Genomic DNA, 20,021 nt, shown 5'->3' on the forward strand with positions numbered 1-20,021 from the left:
ATTAGTGGGTTAAAAATATAAGAATTTATTGGTTATACTGCAATCACAAAATAAATGGGCAGCTGTTTCTTCAACAAGACCACAAAATGAGCAAGTTTCGTCAATATCAAGATATTTACAGATATATTAATTAAACCTGTCGCTTATATCTTTTAAGTTGTTGCGCTTGGGATAACGTCGTAGGTCACATGATAACGTCAACATGGTGGATGATGTACGGTTCACATTTAACGAGATCAGGCTATATAGTACCTACTCTTTTAACGCTCGTTAAGTAAGTACTCATTGAAATTAAGTACCTACTCAGTGAGTATGCGGTTTCGGATGCAGCCATTGTTCACTGGTGTCCCTTGTCTAGTCATTAGTCTTGTGTATTTACAGTTTTTCTCGATTGTTTACACACATTTTCTGAAAGCATGCCTCATATTCTAAGAACTCTACACACAAATCAAAAAACACACACACAATGGGCAAAACCCCTCAATTCTCCTGCAAAATGAAACTTTACATTCAAAACAATGTTATTTCTTCTCAAAATGGTATTTTGTTTTCAAATGACACACACAAACCATCATATGAATAGACATTTATAAGAACCAGTTGAACACTGATGTGCTCACTGTAAAACACTATGATGAATGGAAAACACTTCTTCTCCATTCATCATAATGATTTAGGCCTTATTTTGTTCAGTGTTACACTTACTACAGACAGTACATACATAAGTGTGTTGTAAAATATGTGAGAATATTGTGTTTATACTCAGAACACACAAATACACGGTAACAAATATATTTTACAGTTTTTCTCGATTGTTTACACACATTTTCTGATACTTGAGACACAATAAACACAACATGTAACTCATTCACCAACCCCCTGAGCCAATTCTGCTAAACTACAAGCACAATTCCTGCTTTACACTCAAATTGCAGTTCTAAAACACACTTTTTTCAAAACACTACACACAATTCTCTGCTTTTGGCACAATTTTCATGCAGAAAATCTCTTGGTTTCACAAGGAACACACTGCCATTTAAATATGCACACTGACTCATCACACGGGCAAACACCCGTCACACAGTTTTACAATTAGCAATCAGAGCTTTAGCATAAAAGGGCAACAGGTGAGCGCTTCAATGGGGCAATGGATGCCAACATTGGATTTTTTTTTTATTACTGTAACTGTATACAGTAAATTCTTCTGTTGTTTTGTATGTAGACCACTGTATGTCCTACTTTGTGTTGGTAACTTGGGATGTACACTGTGTACATTGTTTTTGTGGGAAAAATAAAATATATTCGTTACCGTGTATTTGTGTGTTCTGAGTATAAAAACAATATTCTCAGATATTTTACAACACACTTATGTATGTACTGTCTGTAGAAAGTGTAACACTGAACAAAAAAAGGCCTAAATCATTATGATGAATGGAGAAGAAGTGTTTTCCATTCATCATAGTGTTTTACATTGAGCACATCAGTGTTCAACTGGTTCTTATAAATGTCTATTCATATGATGGTTTGTGTGTGTCATTTGAAAACAAAATACCATTTTGAGAAGAAATAACATTGTTTTGAATGTAAAGTTTCATTTTGCAGGAGAATTGAGGGGTTTTGCCCATTGTGTGTGTGTTTTTGGATTTGTGTGTAGAGTTCTGAGAATATGAGGCATGCTTTCAGAAAATGTGTGTAAACAATCGAGAAAAACTGTATTTTTCCCACAAAAACATTGTACACAGTGTACATGCCAACCAACACAAAGTTGTACATACAGTGGTCTACATACAAAACAACAGAAGAATTGACTGTATACAGTTACAGTAAAAAAAAAATAATAATCCAATGTTGGCATCCATTGCCCCATTGAAGCGCTCACCTGTTGCCCTTTTATGCTAAAGCTCTGATTGCTAATTGTAAAACTGTGTGACGGGTGTTTGCCCGTGTGATGAGTCAGTGTGCATATTTGAATGGCAGTGTGTTCCTTGTGAAAACAAGAGATTTTCTGCATGAAAATTGTGCCAAAAGCAGAGAATTGTGTGTAGTGTTTTGAACAAAGTGTGTTTTAGAACTGCAATTTGAGTGTAAAGCAGGAATTGTGCTTGTAGTTTAGCAGAATTGGTTCAGGGGGTTGGTGAATGAGTTACATGTTGTGGTCATTGTGTCTCAAGTACCAGTATTAGTGTGTAAACAATTGAGAAAAACTGTAAGCCCTTTAGTCAAGTATTGTTTTCTGTAGCCACTGGTTGGAAGTCCATGTTTATGTTCAAGTCTTGAGTTCCATGCCATGCCACGCCATGCTTTTGTTTTATGTTTGTATGGAATAAAACTGCATGGTTCTGCAACTTGCCTTCAGTGGACACTTTACAGCTCCCTTCATCTGAACATCTGTTTTATGACTATTTTCATGTTCTTTACCAGACAATGGTCTTTGTAGTCACTTTCTAATAATTAACTTTTACATACTAGGTGCATTTTGTCTCAACAGGAAAGTGAAAACTTTAAGAATGCTGAGTCCTAAGCTGTGTCAATATAGCACTAGGTGTGTCAGGTGTCCTGTTCATGTAGGTTACAATCTCCCTGACACCGAAAGAAAAAGCCTTCATAACAGACACAAAGTATGACTCTAATGCAATGTTTTATTCTAACAAATATATCTGCAATGCCATAAACAGTTCAAGAGAACAACAGTGAACTAAATATTCACTATTATACAAACAAGAATTGACTATATCCGTTTACAAACTTATCAAGCAGATTATGTATATACAGTATGTATATATGCATGTTTAATTATATTAATGTAAAAAGTATGTCTCCTTTCTGAATCTTTCTACACTATGATTGCTTCTCAATTCTTATTTGTGCATCCTCGCTTCCTTTCCTCGCGTCTCAGCTCCACCCCCCTGTAGGATGCGAGGGAAGAATACAAGGAAAGAAAATGAGGACGGAGAAATCGAAGAAAAGCTTATTTACACATTGGAGTACTTGATCACTCCGGACGCAAAGGATCTGCCCTTATGTTGTTGAAGTTTGGTTATTTAAGAAATTCAAAATAAATAATAATAATAATAAAGCTACCCTGTTGAAATATGTGAGATGTGCGGTTTATTTCAACTGCAAAGGTAAAGTATAAATTAAAATTATTGTGACAGATGTGAAGGGGAAGGAGAATTTATACGTGCGTCACGTTTAGTCGATAAAACACTTCCGCAAAGGATACACCTGTGTATCCTCGCTCATGACTCCTCAGGAAGCCTTCTCACTCCTCGATCCTCGCCTCCTTGAGGTGCAATTAGAGAATTGAGATGTCCTTTAAGATGGCTGATCTCGATCGGTTTCCGGGTCATAGGATGGAGGACAGAGGAGCGAGAAAACGAGAAGGGATGAGAAAATAAGCAGCTTTGTTATTTCATCAGAACCAGAGAAAGGATCTTTGAGAACCACTGCAACAGAGAACATGCACATAATAGCCTTTCGGTAACAATTGTATATTTGTTACCAACCTAATGTTGCATTATAGGATCTTAATCATATATGTATTTGAATGGTCATTTTCATATTATGCATTATATAGTGTAACTATATTACATCCCTTCATCGTTTTAATCAAATATCATTTGATGGAATCATATGCCTTTTTAAGTTTAAGTTTGAATTTAATATAGGCCCATTTAGACTCATTTTTCTCATCTTGTATGGAAGCTGAAAAATCTTTTGGGCGTCATGTCCAATATTAACCTTAAAATGAACATGTTGGTGAATTCATATTACTTAATAAAACACTCACATGGATTAGGGGAGCAATCACTGTGTTTCACAGAGCCTCGTCTTGAATAAGAGTTAGACAGTTAAACCAGGATAAATAAAGAACACTACAGAAACATGAAACTGCATGGTGACACTTTAAAAGGGTCTCTAAAGGAACTGATGTTTGGTTTATTTTCCTAAATGAGATTAACCGGTCTGGGCTACCTGGTTTCTGAGCTGTCTGGACTTTCCCTGTTGCCAGTGACCAATGGGGGGGGGCACGTGCTGTTACAGAAACTCATGCTATAATGCAGGATTGGTCAGATCTTAAGGATTTAGTTTTGTCACAATATTTAATGTTCAGTGCAAACAGAAATTGCCACTATTCATTTAAACTTTTACTGCAGTTTTCACTGTTCTCACCATTTTTGTCTGATTTGCCAGACAAGTTCATATAAATACAGTTTTTGTTATATCGATAGGCTATAAAAGTAGAAAAGACAACACATTGAAAAAAAGTTGCCTATACAATACATGCAAAAATAGTAAAAATGCAGATGTGACGCAGGATTTTTGTGGTAGAAAGTACTTTTCAAGCCTTGCTTAGAAAGGCTGAAGAGCATATCCAAATCAAATCTGTTTAGTGGCTTTGTCAATAATAGCCAGACATTTGTCTGTGTTTAAGGAGATGACGAAAACACTCATGAGTAACTAGCGGCTCCTGACCATAAATTTAGGTGAGGCAGTCACTGGCTCATAGCGCTAGCTAACATTATTTAATTAATATATAATTGAGGTTATGTGATTTACATTTTACATTATAATCTCTGAAAACACACAGACTCACTTTAGGCTGATGTCTTGTTGTCTTTGCTTAGCCCATCCTGAGGGTGGCACTCTAATGTTGATTGACATGTTATAAATAGCTTACACACACACACACACATAAAAATGTCTTAAAATGATCTTAATGTAGTCTAGTATTTATTGCGTTCAAATGTTGATATAGAATGTTAGGAATTGAGAAGAGAGGAAAATAAAGCCATATAGATGCAACAAATATAAAACAAACACAATCGAATAGTTTACAAGCCATTCACATGCAATGCTCACAAAGCCAATTGAAGTCCAGCTCCCACTCTTTGGACGTAATGGGTGGAGCTTGACCTAATTATGTTTAAGGATAGGGTAAAGCAACCAATCACAGTTTGTTTTGTTGTGCGTCATGTTTAGGGGAGTGAAAATGTAAAGTCGATGTCCCATACAATAACAGACCAGCATGAATCTAATAAATTATTCATTCAAGAATGTTGTGTAAGTTTACTGCAACAATGGAACTGCGAACTTCACATACTTTTGAAAATCTAGCGTTAAGTTGATCCTGGTAAGCGCTCATCATCACAGTCACAAACAAGACAGCTTTACTCTTCCATGAGGGGGTTTGGCATCACGATGGCTTTGTTGCCAGGTGGATCATTAAAGAACGTGACACACGTCTCCAGGAAATCCTTTAGAATTCAACCAATCAGATGACAACTTCAAAACTCCTGAAGTGTTTCCCATTTTGTGTGCCATATGCATCAGACGTTCAGCCAATGGTCCGTGGGCGTGACGTCTGAGGCTGAGACTAGGGATAGGGTTATGGCTAAGGATAGGGTGTAGTTGGAACTTCTAGCTCTACGCATTGCAACCAGAGAGAGAGAGCTGGACTTCAAGCTCCAACCATTGGCTCTACGTGAGTAGCCTCTCTTAAAGGGATAGTACACCCAAAAATGAAAATTAGCCCATGATTTACTCACCCTCAAGTCATCCTAGGTGTATATGACATTCTTCTTTCAGACAAATACAATCGGAGTTATATAAAAAAAATAAAAGTGCATCTCTCCATCATAAAAGTTGCTCCATACGGCTCCAGAGTGTTAATAAAGGCCTTCTGAATAGATATGAATATGATATGAATATTTTTCTTACACAAACGCATCGCAGAGCACTTTTATGATGGATAGATGCACTTTTATGGACTTTCACTGCCATTATCAAGCTTGGAAGAGCCAGGACATTTTTTTTTAAATAAAACTCAAGATTGTATCCGTCTGAAAGAAGAATGTCACAACATACACCTAGGATGACTTGAGGGTGAGTAAATGGGCTAATTTTCATTTTTGGGCAAACTATCCCTTTAACATGAGCACTTTTAAACCAAAGGATTTACACGTTCACTAATTTAGTACACTACTCCACACATCCTCCTGCCTCAAGTTAAACACTTATGGAGTTCACAATTAGACTTACTAGTTGCTGAACTGATGCAGACTAAACTGAAGCCATACAAGACATTTTAATACATCTCACTTTATGACTTAAAATAGTCTAGAAACGTATTATTTGTTGCAGAATGCTGAACACGTGTATGAGTTAAATTTAGGATTGATTATTTAGAAGTTTATATAAAAGTTTATGTATTCAAGTGGATGAATGTTTTAATGGGGCACTGCACAACCTGCCTCTACAGATGAGCCATGACTAAGTAAAACTATTTACTTGGTGATACAAAATAAAAAACAGCAATACAGTACCTCCACCACAACACTATTGGAAATGTTCACCCATGACACTTTGTAGCACAACACAGCAACTTTGTTTAACACAATTAAGGCGCCATCGCATGACCCCCATGAAAGTCACTTGTCACGATGTCAGGTTTTTCTCCAGTATGGATTTGTTTCTTTCGTTTCAAGTAGCTTGCTCTGGAATTAGGTTTCGCACAGACATGAAATCTCCGATGCGATCTTAAATTGCAGAGCCATTTAAAACTCTTTCCACACCGAGAACACAAATAGGGTCTTTTGTCTGCATGACTTTTCAGGTGTATCTCTAAGTGTGATGGCAAAATAAATGTTTTATTACACCGATTACAATTAAATGGCCTTAGTCCAGAATGAATGCGCAGATGATTTTTGAAATTGCTCATCTTTGTAAACCTCTTGCCACACTCAGAACACTGCGATTTCTCTCCAAAATGAGTTTGCAGATGACTTTTAAGCTGTCGTAGATAAGCAAAACTCTTCTCACACTGAACACACATGTAAGGCCTGTCTCCAGTGTGAAGTCTCATGTGAGCCGTAAGGTTTCCTTTAAGTGCGAAACTTTTTCCACAAGGGCAGGAGAAAGGCCTTTCACCGGTGTGAATTCGCATGTGAATCTGAAGTTTTGATTTGCTTTCACAAATCCTTCCACAGTGATGGCAGGTAAAAGGCTTCTCATTGGTGTGCACACTTCTCATGTGACCATTAAGAAGTCCTTTATATCTGAAACTCATACCACACAGATGGCAACTGAAAGGCTTTTCTCCAGTGTGAAGTTTCATGTGATAATTAAGGAGTCCTTTATGAATGAAACTCTTTCCACACTGAGGGCAGGAGAAAGGCTTTTCTCCAGTGTGAATTTGTATGTGAATCTTAAGGTTTGATTTGCTTTCACAAATCCTTCCACAGTAATGGCACACGAAAGGCTTCTCATCGGTGTGAATATATCTCATGTGACGACTAAGCTGTCCTTCAAGAATGAAACTCTTTCCACACTGAGGGCAGGTGAAAGGCCTCTCTCCAGTGTGAAGTCTCATGTGGTAGTTAAGGGATGTTTCATGTTTTAAACACTTTCCACATTGATGGCACTTGAAAGGCTTCTCCTCAGTGTGACATTTCATGTGTGCCTTAAGGTTGTTGCTTATTTGAAACCCCTTTCCACATTGGTGACATTTGAAGGGCTTCTCTCCGGTGTGAATTATTACATGCCTGTTAAGGCGTGCTATGTCTTTGAAACTCTTTCCACACTGATGGCATATAAAATGGTTCTCTCTTGAGTGAATTTTCATGTGTAAATTAAGGGTCACTTTATGTATGAAACTCTTTCCACACTGATTACATGTGTAAGGCCTTTCTCCAGTGTGAATCCTCATGTGATCCCTCAAGGTCTTGCTTCGTATGTAACTTTTCCCACACTGATTACATGTGTAAGGCCTTTCTCCAGTGTGAATCCTCATGTGATCCCTTAAGGTCTTGCTTCTTGTGTAACTCTTTCCACACTGATCACACGTGTAAGGCTTCTCTCCCGTGTGAACTCTCATGTGGTTTTTAAGGCTTCCGTTTGTAGTGAAAATGTTCCCACACTGTTGGCATGTGAAAGGGCATTGTCCAGTGTGATTTGCCTCGTGTTTTTTAAGGCTTTTTTCATAAGTGAAATTCCTGCCACACTGAGGACAGATGTAACACTTTTTAGAACCTGCCTTCCGAGCTCTTTTTTGTGAAGACGCCCGTTCAGTCTGTGAGCACAGTGTTTCTTCATGATGATCTTCCTCCTCCATTTCATTCAGTTCTTGACTCTCCACTTTCATCACCACCAGGTCTATGGTGAAATAAAAGAATAATTCAAGTTAACCCAGTTTAACGGCACAAAGTAACATCATAACATACAAAAATCAGGCAGCATGCATACAGAATGCTCATATTCTGGTGACAAAATGTACATCACGTGCACTGTACGCAGACACTCGTGTACACATAAAAAACAAAGTATACTTTGGGCTTAACACCCTAAATGCAGAACCAGGCACTTTTTCTATACAGTGCTCTATATACACACACTTGAGATACAGTATGTTCAATCATCAATCCAATTTTCCTATGTAATTATATATATTATCTTAGTGTTTTACCTATGTATTAAACCTATGTGTTTCATCCTTACTTAATCAAGATCACATACAATGTGTGGTATCTGCGAGTTTCTATTTTAATTTCCTGAATGACCATTTACATTATATGTTGATGCCTATGCAGCACATGAATATTAGAAACGTTAATTTTTCTCCATCAACACCCAATTAAATTACATATGCAAAACACCATGCTCAAAGACAAAGGATCATAAGCTTTCCCTCCGAAAGTTTAAGTTACCATTGGCTCACTGACCACCTATAGTGTGACACCATTATGGTTTAAAAGATCATCAATCACAAGGCGGATTCAGTTTGTGCCAGGCAGCAGCCTTGTCTTTCCAATTATGAAAGATCCTCTGACTGTTATTTGTGGGTCACGTCCATTCACTGGATTCCCCAATCATGCAGAATTTGGCTACATGCTCTGAGTAGTACTGCACAATAAGAAAGTTACTTCCTGTACCCTAGAAATTAACATTTCTTAGAATTAATAAACAATTAACACAGAGTGTTTGCTGGACGAAAATGATAGCTCTGGTATTAATTATGCTACATCAAGTTAACTCTTACGGTCACACTTTAGATTAGGGTCCAATCCTCACTATTAACTACACCTTTTGCCTCAATAACCTCCTTAATTATTTCTTATTAATAGTTAGTAAGGTAGTTGTTAAGTTTAGGTGTTGAGTAAGGGATGTAGAATACGGTCATGCAGAATAAGGTATTATTTTTGTGCATTATAAGTACTAATATACAGCCAATGTCCTAGTAATATGCATGATAATAAGCAGCTAGTTAATAGTGAGAACTGGACCCAAACTCTTACAGCTGTTCTAAATATTTTTAATTAATTATAACTAGTTAAGTAATTATTCAAATTTCCCTTTGGGCTAATTAATTAGTCATATTATATTAATGGCAAATAAGCATAGATACCTGTAACAGTTATTTTATGATCATTTGGATCGCTGATAAAATTGTTGGATTATATAGCAGAACCTTTTTACAAGGTTCCATGCTTTGAAAGTGCTACATAAATCCTTAATGATGTTATACATAACTTTTTAAGTAATAGTCTATTACTATTAATTATTATTATATAAATCTGCCTGATCTTATAATACTTTATTGGGGACTTATAAAACTGACAACAGGTTGTTTCAATTAGGTACTTTATTTTTTTATTGACAAAGGAAATTGTAGAAAAAAATGACAATGCTCTAACAGTGATTACAGGGTTTGTACAGCGTTAGTGTTTATTGAGAAACTGTCTGATGGCGGTTCATCAACAAGTTCACAAGAGGTTACATAGTTACGCCATTAGGTGGTGGCAAGGGACCGACTTTAAGAGTGAGTTAGTAGATTCATATATATCTATAATGCATTTTTAATACATATTAATACAATTATTGTCTTTGTCACCTGGGAAGTGATTCTTTTTTCATGTATATATGATTGACATGAAAAATAAAAGCTGGATCACATACCTGAAAACATGTGAGCAATATCACGCTCATAGCCATGCAAGATGGCTCAGTATCTATATCAAATGGGCTACAGCATTAATTTTATGTGAAAAGATTGTATTTGTGATTAAAAAAATAAACACTAATTTAATTTATATATATAGTTTAAGTCAAATTCAAGTACTTCAAGCACTTCAAGCACCTTGTACAAACCATGTTATTAGCTGAATACAGTATTATGACATCTGAACATGATTAAATACAGAAAAATATATATATTTATATATAAACTATGTATATACAAAATAATGTAGTTCCAGTGAAATATCTTATGATCTTATGTCCATCATTATGTGTTTTGGTGTAACTGAGTTAGTGGCAGCTTCTCTCTGCAGATGATGAGGTGACAGCATCTGTCTGGGTAGAAAAACACAACTGTCACACTGAGTTTAGTCACACTGACATTTGTTTAAGTAAAAGCAATTAGGTCAAACGTAGCTGTTGTGAATGTTATTACAGTTAGCAATGTTAAAATGAAGAAAAATAAAAAGATAAAATATCATGGGATAGATGTAATGTTTTTTGTGGACTAGGCATTTGCAAGGATAAACCCAAGTAATAAATAAAAATCTTCTAACAGTATGGATCATAAATCCAATATCTCTGTCACTTACTTGCTTAGTGGAGAAGAGGAGAGAAGTATCATCAACTGAACCAATCTTGTCACACTTACGTGCTCCGTTTAAAAACTAAGAAAAAAAAAATTACAGTGTGTTTTCTAGGAAACCAGTTAAAATTTGAAATTTAAAATGTATAGACATTTTAAGAATGTTATTACCTGTTGAGAGTGTCGACCAGTTGTATGGTTGAGCTCCAGAAAATCAATAATGTGATGGCTTTGAAAAAAGTTTTTGAAAGTTACAGATTAAAAAAACAACAAAAAAAATAAATAAAAAAAACAGGTGGAAATGAAGAACCCCCAAAGTCTTAATTTCAGCATAAAAGGTCTCCTGACACTCGGAGAAAAAAAAAAGGTACAAAAGCTGTCACGGTGGAAGCACCTATTCATAAGATACACCTCTGTACCTAAACGGTGCATATTGTACCTTAAAAGTATTAGTACCTAAATTGTAGCCTACATGTTAGAACCTAAAAGGTATAAAAGTGTACCTTTTAAAAAGGTACCACCCCAGTGACAGCTTTTGTAACTTTTTTTCTGAGAGTGCAGAATGATATGGTTCTAAATAGAACTATTATGTGTAAAGAACAATTAAAGAGAATTCATTGGATCTGAAATTTTAGATCAAACTGTGGGGATGATAGTGGACATTAGTAGCAGATGAGAGCTACAAGTCAGGACCAGTGGTTAACAGCTTTTAATATCTAAACACAATGCAAACACACACTTCTGAGGACTTCACATCATTCACTCAAGAGTGAATGAAAGACAGAGATAACATGAGTACTACACAAATGAACCTGCAATCTGTTAAATTGTTTTTAAACTGTATTTTTATTTAAGAAATATATTTGCCATTATGACCATGATAGCTTATTATTTAGCTAAATTTCCTCATTTTGTCTGTCCACATGAGGTGACCCACTCTGTGTTTAATTAGGTGTCACATATGATTTTGAATTTTAGAGGTCAACATTTTAATAATAAAAATAAATTACTTATGAACCAACCTGTATGATCCTCAGCATCTTCATTTTTCACTCTGAATTGTTCTGCAATACTTATGTCTTCAGTCTCCTCTTTAATAAATTCCATCTTGAAACCTTGTTTCTTGTTCCTGCATGTTTGGACATTTTGTCATGTTTAATATGAGTAAAACAATTAACGGAAAGGAATATAAAATATTAACCCAATGAATGCGCTTACTCACAGACAAATAACAATCATAAACGAGCAATTTACTAGCCAAACTATCAGGGTTCATGCAACGTCTTACAGTAGCCTACAGTTGTCAAACACAAAAATATAACAATAAAACGGGTGTAATATTATGATATAATCATTACTGAAGATACGATTTAGAAAAAGGAAAATTGAAAGACAAGAGAGAAAACGGCAATTATCCATTGACTGAAAGCTGAACTGTAAAGCGTTACACGGCACCACACATAATAATTCGTTTACAAATGATTAATGCATTAAACGATTTGTATCAAATTAAACGCACCAAATGCATAGGCGTTCAAAAACTCGAACCTTTGTTGAGCCAGAGGAGAACGGTCCAGCCTTATGATGTCATAACACCAGACCAAAATAAAAGTCCCGTCCACATATACTGCCTAAAATCACAGAAAGTGCTTAAAAATGTACATGCATAAAATACTGCATACAAATAATATGTCAAAGACATTCAGAGAAAAGCCTGACGTGTACTGACAAATATACATTATTTAATCATATTCTCTTCTTTAGGTATAGTGCCTTTCTAAAAGATACTAGTACTTGGGCCAATTCATTAGATAGCCTACTTGTACCTATTAAATAGACACTTCATTAGATACTACCTATTAAATAGAGACTAGTACTTATTAGATACTAGTGCAGTACTTATTCATTGGATACTAGTACTTATTTCAATAGTGACTAATAGACCTAACTATTCTATTGTTACTAACACATTTCAAATTTCTGCCATTCCATGGGGATCTGTCATTAGTATATCAACTATTCAGTTTTGACAAGAATGCATTACAATTGTGACTACAACATATTTGTTATAGTGCTTATTTATTAGACACTCGTACATATTAAATATAGTATTTATTTATTAGATACTCATATCTAGTAGCCTTCTTATTAATTAGATAGTACTTATTTATTAGCTACTAGTAGTTATTCAATAGATACTAGTACACATTTATTAAATATTACTAGTAATGATATTTTATTTTACTAGTAAGCTTTTTGATAACACTTTATTTTAAGGGTCCAGAATTATGCATTAAATACACCAGTAATTAGTTAAGCACGAACACACTTACTAACATACTCTAAGGGCATATTAGCCATTATTTACAATTTATTAAACATTTGATGGATCCACATTTTTTGTTTTTGTCACAAATGTGTACGTTAACTTTGAACACACCGCACAGGCGCACAGACTATCCGACAGCCTTATGGGAGAGTTCTGTCATTCTTCTGTGCCTGCTGAAGGACAATGGCGGGGAAAGAGTTAAAAAGGGAAACCAGAAGATATAGAACTGTGGATCAGAGATGCACAGATCAGCCCTAAAGTCACCCAAATTTAATGTTGAAATTAAATCATCCACCTGCCACCCACCCAAGCCAATGGTTTTCTCTGATTTAGATATCCGCACCTGATCGTCACATTATTTAAGCAAAATCTCAGCATTAAGCATGATATGGCTTTACTCCTTCAAATGAAATTCACATCACTGCAACTTCCCGAGCACACACACAGGAAATTAAGTTCAGCACAAACAAAGGCTGGATATTTTTTACTTTATTGTCATATACAGCGCTTCATATTGTTACATATCAGCACTTGATACATCCTGGTCCACAGTACTTTTCTTTCCTTTGGCCTTTAACCCTCATGTGGTGTTCAAAACCCTATAACACCTGTGGTGTTCCCGGTCAAAAATGACAAGCCCATAAAAAAAAGCTTATAAATCACTCATTATACCATATTTTCACCCAGTCTTGGATTCAATCTTTTTGTCAACTTGTTCTCTTTCAATTAGGACTGGTTTTATATTTCTGTTTGCATCTGATTAATCATGGGCCTCATTTATCTGAGAGTAGGCATCTCATTTTTTGAGTAAAAAACAAATAATTTATGAGTAAATTTGGAAATATGAAAAAAAAAAAAAAAAAAAAAAAAAGGCTACTGTTGATCACACTAGTCTACTCTAATATTTCACCAGGAATTTTGTTTTGAAACTTTTGTTTTGTAAAAAATATGGCACATAGTCACACTTGTGGTGTTCCCGGTCAAAAATGACCGGCCTATAAAAAATAGCTTATAAATCACGCATTATACCATATTTTAGCCCAATCTTGGATTCAATCTTTTTGTCCACTTGTTCTCTTTCAATTAGGACTGGTTTTATATTTATATTTGCATCTGATTATTCATAGGCCTCATTTATTTGATAGTAGGCATTTTTCTCAATATTGCCAAAATTATTAACAAATAATGCTTTTTTCACTCAAAAACTGAGGTGCATAAGCTCGGATAAATGACTCCTACAATTAAACTGTTTGAAAATTGAATACAAAACCAGTCCTAATTGAAAGGAAACAAGTTGATAAAAAGATTGAATCCAATTTTTGGGGATAATATAGCATAACGAAGGATTTATAAGCTATTTTGTGTAGGCCTGTCATTTTTGACCGGGAACACCATGTAACAAGGTGAAAAAAACAACACAAAAAAAGTAAAAAAAAAAAAAAAAAAAAAAATTGGGACAAGTTGTTATAGTCTCTGTGACCAAAGTCACTAAGTTTCAGTTCAATGCGATAACATTAACTAGTATTTTCAGGAAAAAGAAAATCTTCTCCAGTCAAAAATGACATGAACACCACATGAGGGTTAATCCTTTTTGAAATTTGTCTCTGATATGTTTTGCCTCCATTGCTGCTTGAGAGTATGCAAATTAGAGCCTGATTATAATTAAACTTTACACACATCAATATTTCCATCATAATGACAAGAAAAAATTTCTGTTAAGCTTGTGTATATTCTATATGTGTATAACATAAATTTAACTTGCATTGTTGTTGAAGAGATATGCCTTGTTAGAGAAAGTAAGAGTGGCACACGTTTGTTGTGTTTTACCAAGTTCAGTGTCTTTATTAAAATAAAACACATTAATGATTTATCTCTCATCCACAGGCGACCGACCCGCAAGTGTCCCGGGCTTTAAATCATTCCCTCTTTTGCGAATTTTCATGTGACACTTAAGGTGTCCTTTATGTATGAAAATCTTCCCAGGTGTAAGGTCTCTCTCCAGTGTGAATCCTCATGTGAGTCTTAAGGTTTCCTTTAGATGTGAAACTCATTTCACACTCAGGACAGGGGAAATGCTGCGCTTCGGGGTGAGCATTTTTATGAATGTTAAAGAGTTTCTTATTTGTAAAAATCTTCCCACAATGAATACATTTCAAATCGTTTTCTTTTTTGTGAGCTCTCATGTGAGCATTAAGATGTCCTTTATGTATGAAATTCTTTCCACACTGAGGGCAGGTGAAAGGTCTCTCCTCAGGGTGACATCTCATGTGTGCCTTAAGGTTGTGACTTATTTGAAACCCCTTTCCACATTGATGGCACTTGAAAGGCTTCTCCCCAGTGTGACTTCTCAAGTGTCCCTTTAGGTACTTTTTAAATTTGAACACCTTTTCACATAGGTAACATTCGTAAGGGCTCTTTCTGGAGTGAATTATCATGTGAATGTTAAGGTATTTCACAGACGTGAAACTCTGTCCACACTGATGGCATATAAAACGGTTCTCTCTTGAGTGAATTTTCATGTGTAAATCAAGGGTGATTTTACGTATAAAACTCATTCCACATTGATCACATGAGAAAGGCTTCTCTCCAGTGTGAAGCCTCATGTGGTATTTCAAGTTTTGTGCTGTAGTGTACGCCTTTCCACACTGTTGACAGGTGAAATATCTTTTAGATCCTGCCGCCTTAACTCTTTTTTGTGAGGAAGACTTTTCAGGCTGTGAGCAAAGTGTATTATCAGTTATGAAATCATGTTTCTCATACTGTTGCGTCTCCTTCAATTCATTCAGTTCTCGACTCTCCTCTATAAGTGGCATCAGGTCTGAATGGTGAAAACAGAAAAATACAAGTTAACCCCAATTTCTTAAAGCAACAGATATCAAACAACTATTTGTATTCAATGTGCTAAAAGTTAATTCTGTCATCCTATTAATGGACAATTAGCAAGTATATAAACCCACAGCAGTTTTTAAGACAATTTAGATCAGGGGTTCCCAGCCATGTTCCTCTTTTAGCATAAAAAAAAATCATCGCTAGACAGTTAATGAACATAATATTGCTAACATTTATAATTTATTTCCACCTGAAATGTTGCACGTATATGTAACAACAAGTATTATTCATAATGTACTTAAAATTATATTAAAAATAATGTCAGAAAGATATCAGTTCTGCTGTTGTTCATAAATACCAGTAGTGATGTTGTTCAATGAGGATGTTGTCATGTTGCCGGAAACAGCATTATCAATGTCCCAATGTGTAGTGAGCCAGGGTCCTTTACCATCCTTACCAGTGCCTGAATTCAAGTACACGATATACTGATTCATGAGCTAGGGAGTGTCTCCTTTGTCTGCCACCCATTTCAGGTCTTGGGTTGTGTCTGAAATCGCCCCCCTATACCCTCAAATAGGGCACTATTTGAAGGGACAGCCATTGACTCACTCGTTTTCATCAACTCCCTCAAGTGGACTACTATATTAGTGGAGTAATGTAGGGAATAGCAAATCAGGGTATAGGGGACGCTTTCGGACACAGCATTGGAATCTCTAATAATGAGCTGATGACCTGAATCAGGTGTGTTTGATTAAGAAGACATGTAAAGTGTGCAGTGTTTGGGGGGCTCTAGGAATGATTTAGGCTACGTTCAGACTGTCAGTCCAAATACAGTTTGTGTATCCGATTGTAATCTGACCTAAAATTATTGATGTCCACACTGTGTATCGCAACTGTTCAGATCCGATCGGTCAGATTTGTGTGTCCATGCAGCTCTTTCGTTTTCCGGAATATCTGCATTGGTTTGGTTATCTGCAATGGAGGGATTTCCAATAGAGATGTTGTCTTATTTAAATTTTAAAACATGGGAATTTGTAGCCGCCACGCTGGACTACCCGTCTTGTGAGGCAGCGAGCGGCAGAACCGGAGGCTGGTATGCACAGCTTTTTTTTGCGCTGTTGTCTCCGCCAGTTTCAAAATATGTCATATTGTCATTGTTTGCATATTGTCAAACAGCATTATTTCTGCATATTTCCTATAACAATGTCTGACGTTTACATTTTTTTACGTGGCGTGAGAAAGTCACATAAACCATGCGAAATCCGATCAGAGCAGAAATTTCCAGAAATGCGATTTGAATAGGATTTGAAACCACATATTGGATGTAGGCTACTGTAGCTTGAAACGGATTTGTAAAAATCACATTTCATGTGATTTTTTGCTGTTCACATTAGCTAATTCTGATCTGATTTCAATCGGATATGCACAAAAATCGGATTTGGACTGACAGTTTGAATGTAGCCTTAGATCAGCGTTTTCTAATCCTGAGCTTCGAATATCTTCAATGCACGTTATGTGTTTGATTTTTTTTTTTTTGACTCCTGATTCAACTCATCAGCTAGTTATTAGTAACTTCAAAACCTGAAATGTGCGTGTCAGATAAGGGAAACATTCATTCAAACTGTGTACTGTTTGTGTTACACCAGGCCCAGGGTTGGCTTCTCAGACATTCCATGATCTTGAGGCTCTATTAGCACCACAGTTTACTCCGTCTCACCCAGAAAAAGCACACAAGTTGTGAGAATGCAAGATTAACAAACACGAGACATGAAATACAATCCATGTTCCTTCTCTCTGAGGAGAATATATCCGCTGTGTCCATCGTAACAATAAGTTATTATTGGTGCGTTCAAGTCCTCCTGGGAAGTTCGTACGTACGAGTTGGGAAGTCGTGTTTAAGACGGCAGGTGCGTTCAAGTCACTTTCGTCAGAGTAAGATGGCGGAGTACTTTCTCTTAATTAATTACACAAAAATACAGTAAGGTTCTTAAACTCTTGTTCTAGAAAATGAAGAACAAAGAAATGTGCATCAGGAGTACTTCGTTTTTTATGTTTTTTGTTCATTTATGAAGCCACTGCCAACTTTATCGTTACATGTTGCATTGTTATATTATAATGCCATCATATTCTGTGCATGCAATTAGCTTACTGCGCTGTAAATAGAAAAGCCTGACAATATCACTGTTAAATAAGTATTGTGGTATTCCGGCATGTTTCTCAGTGACACTCCCACAACTTGAAAAGATCGGAGAAAAAAAGAGAAAATCCAGAGCTCCCCACTGGTATTTACGACATTGTGGTGGCGTCCAAGTGTGTGCAACTCATAAATACGATCTATACGAGATGACTTGAATGCACCATATGTTCACATCCATCAACTATCATTCTGACTCTCATCAGACAAACTCAATGAAGAAAGTAGCCTACACAGTTACTTTTTTGGGACTTCTAGGTGCTTTATTTCATGTCACGTTTCTGATTTTAATTTTGATTTTACTTCTGTGCTTTTTTTGATGGAGTGAACTGCGATGCTAATAGAGTCACACGAATGTGCACGTTGCATAGCTGTGCACTGAAGACCAAAGGCCAAGGTCAGGATTTAAATAAACTAATACTTTAAATTTCATACTGTATACCCCCAGAACACTTGGAATGTAAGACACGTCGCGGTCTGTGATACTTTTGCGTCTTTTTCAAAAAGCTTGATGCTGGTCGCTATTCACTACCATTATATGGACGAGCGCGAGCAGGACATTTTTTTTTATTCTCCTTTTGTGGTCCATAAAAGAAAGAATGGCATACGGCATTAGAACCGTAGAGGGTGAGTAATTTTCATTTTAGGGGGAACTATACCTTTAATGTATTATTTACATATGATTAAATTAGCATTAATAAGTAACTCAAGTATTTTTATTTTATTTTTAAATGGAAAAATAATATAATCACACCGTTTAATAGTTTTTGCTATACTGAAACTGGTATTGACACAGACAACCTAAACTTTGGTATTGTGACAACACTAAGTGCTCAACATCTTGTAAATTTACATTTATCTTTTTAAAAAGCATGGATTTAACCCCATATTCCACAGTGACTATCATGATGATTGATTTGGTGATTATGACATAATTATGATTTTGTGATGATGACAAAAAAAATTATGAATATTATTTTTACTTTACTTTTACTTTTCATATAGTCAATTTACAAGTCAATTTACATGACTTTTGAAAATTATCACCAACATGTCAACATTTTAAAATGAAAAATGGGTTCTGAGTTCACATTTGAAACTTTTTTGAGTACACATTTGAAACCAACCTGTTTGTTCCTCAGTATCTTCATGTTTCACTCTGAATGCTTCTGAAATGATCATGTCTTCAGTCTCCTCTTTAATAAATGCCATCTTGGAAAACTGTCACGTGGATCTCAGCTGTTTCACCAACTGTTTCTTGTTCCTGCATGTTTGGACATTTTCCATGTTTAAAATGATGAAAACAATCAATAGAAAAAAAAGATAAATCCAAACTTTATTCGTATTAATGCACTTGCAGATAACAATCTTAAAAGAGCGATTTACGAGACAAACTACCAGTTCATGCAATGCTTTAGTTCGGTTTTAAGACAAACATTTAAATATAAAATAAAATGGGTGTATTATGATTAAATAATAATTTCTGAAGTGACGAAAAACGGCCAATAACTGAAAACTGAACTGTAAAGCATCACACGACACCTCAAACAATATTCCATTCATTTCACATTAGTAAACGATTTGTATCAATTTAAACACCTCAATATTTAAGCGTTCAAAAACTCAAACCTTTGTTGGGCCAGAGGAGAGCGGTGCAGCCTTATGATGTCATAACACCAGACCAAAATAAAAGTCCCCTACACATATACTGCCTAAAATCACAGGACGTGCATAGAAATGTACACACAAGACTGCATACACATAACAAAATATGTAATTCCGAGCGGAAATGTAAAGTGAATTCTTGAATTACGCATTTAAAAAAATGTTGTCAGCTGATTGTGTTGAAAATATAAAAACTATTAATGAAAGGGTGAGCAAAACATCTGGAACGCGAGATTCTGTCTAAAATGTTGACGTTTTGGTGCACCATACCTGATGACAACTTAGGGCACTCACTGTTACATAAATTCTTCAATTATTTTCATGCTGTGACTCGGAAATGGTCAGAATTTTTTTAAGTCACAGCACTGAATCCTAAGTAAAAATGACAATTACAAAAAAAAAAG

At 35.7% G+C, this 20,021-nt stretch overlaps 2 protein-coding genes across 4 annotated transcripts; both read right to left on the reverse strand.

Moving 5' to 3' along the window:
• Positions 1 to 4,712: 4,712 nt before the first annotated feature.
• On the reverse strand, positions 4,713 to 12,183 carry LOC311278559 (uncharacterized protein). Its single transcript, XM_084389489.1, has 3 exons — positions 12,149 to 12,183; positions 11,623 to 11,729; positions 4,713 to 8,154 (listed from the first exon to the last, which is right to left on the reverse strand). The coding sequence occupies exons 2-3, from the start codon at positions 11,705 to 11,707 to the stop codon at positions 6,401 to 6,403; spliced, it is 1,839 nt and encodes a 612-aa protein (XP_084245615.1). The 5' UTR covers positions 11,708 to 11,729; positions 12,149 to 12,183; the 3' UTR covers positions 4,713 to 6,400.
• A 2,570-nt stretch (positions 12,184 to 14,753) lies between these two features.
• Positions 14,754 to 19,667, reverse strand: LOC311278653 (uncharacterized protein). Of its 3 annotated transcripts, XM_084389650.1 has the most exons (5): positions 19,582 to 19,667; positions 19,080 to 19,216; positions 16,117 to 16,221; positions 15,887 to 15,931; positions 14,754 to 15,747 (listed from the first exon to the last, which is right to left on the reverse strand). In XM_084389650.1, exons 2-5 carry the CDS (start codon positions 19,162 to 19,164, stop codon positions 14,891 to 14,893), a joined length of 1,092 nt encoding a protein of 363 aa, XP_084245776.1. In that variant the 5' UTR covers positions 19,165 to 19,216; positions 19,582 to 19,667; the 3' UTR covers positions 14,754 to 14,890. The 3 variants fall into 3 exon arrangements, with proteins under 3 accessions (XP_084245776.1, XP_084245777.1, XP_084245778.1); XM_084389651.1 differs by lacking the exon at positions 15,887 to 15,931; XM_084389652.1 differs by lacking the exons at positions 15,887 to 15,931; positions 16,117 to 16,221.
• Between the last annotated feature and the right edge of the window lie 354 nt (positions 19,668 to 20,021).

The sequence above is a fragment of the Rutilus rutilus genome, assembly GCF_951802725.1.
Source record: "Rutilus rutilus genome assembly, chromosome: 19".
Taxonomy (NCBI): Eukaryota; Metazoa; Chordata; class Actinopteri; order Cypriniformes; family Leuciscidae; genus Rutilus; species Rutilus rutilus.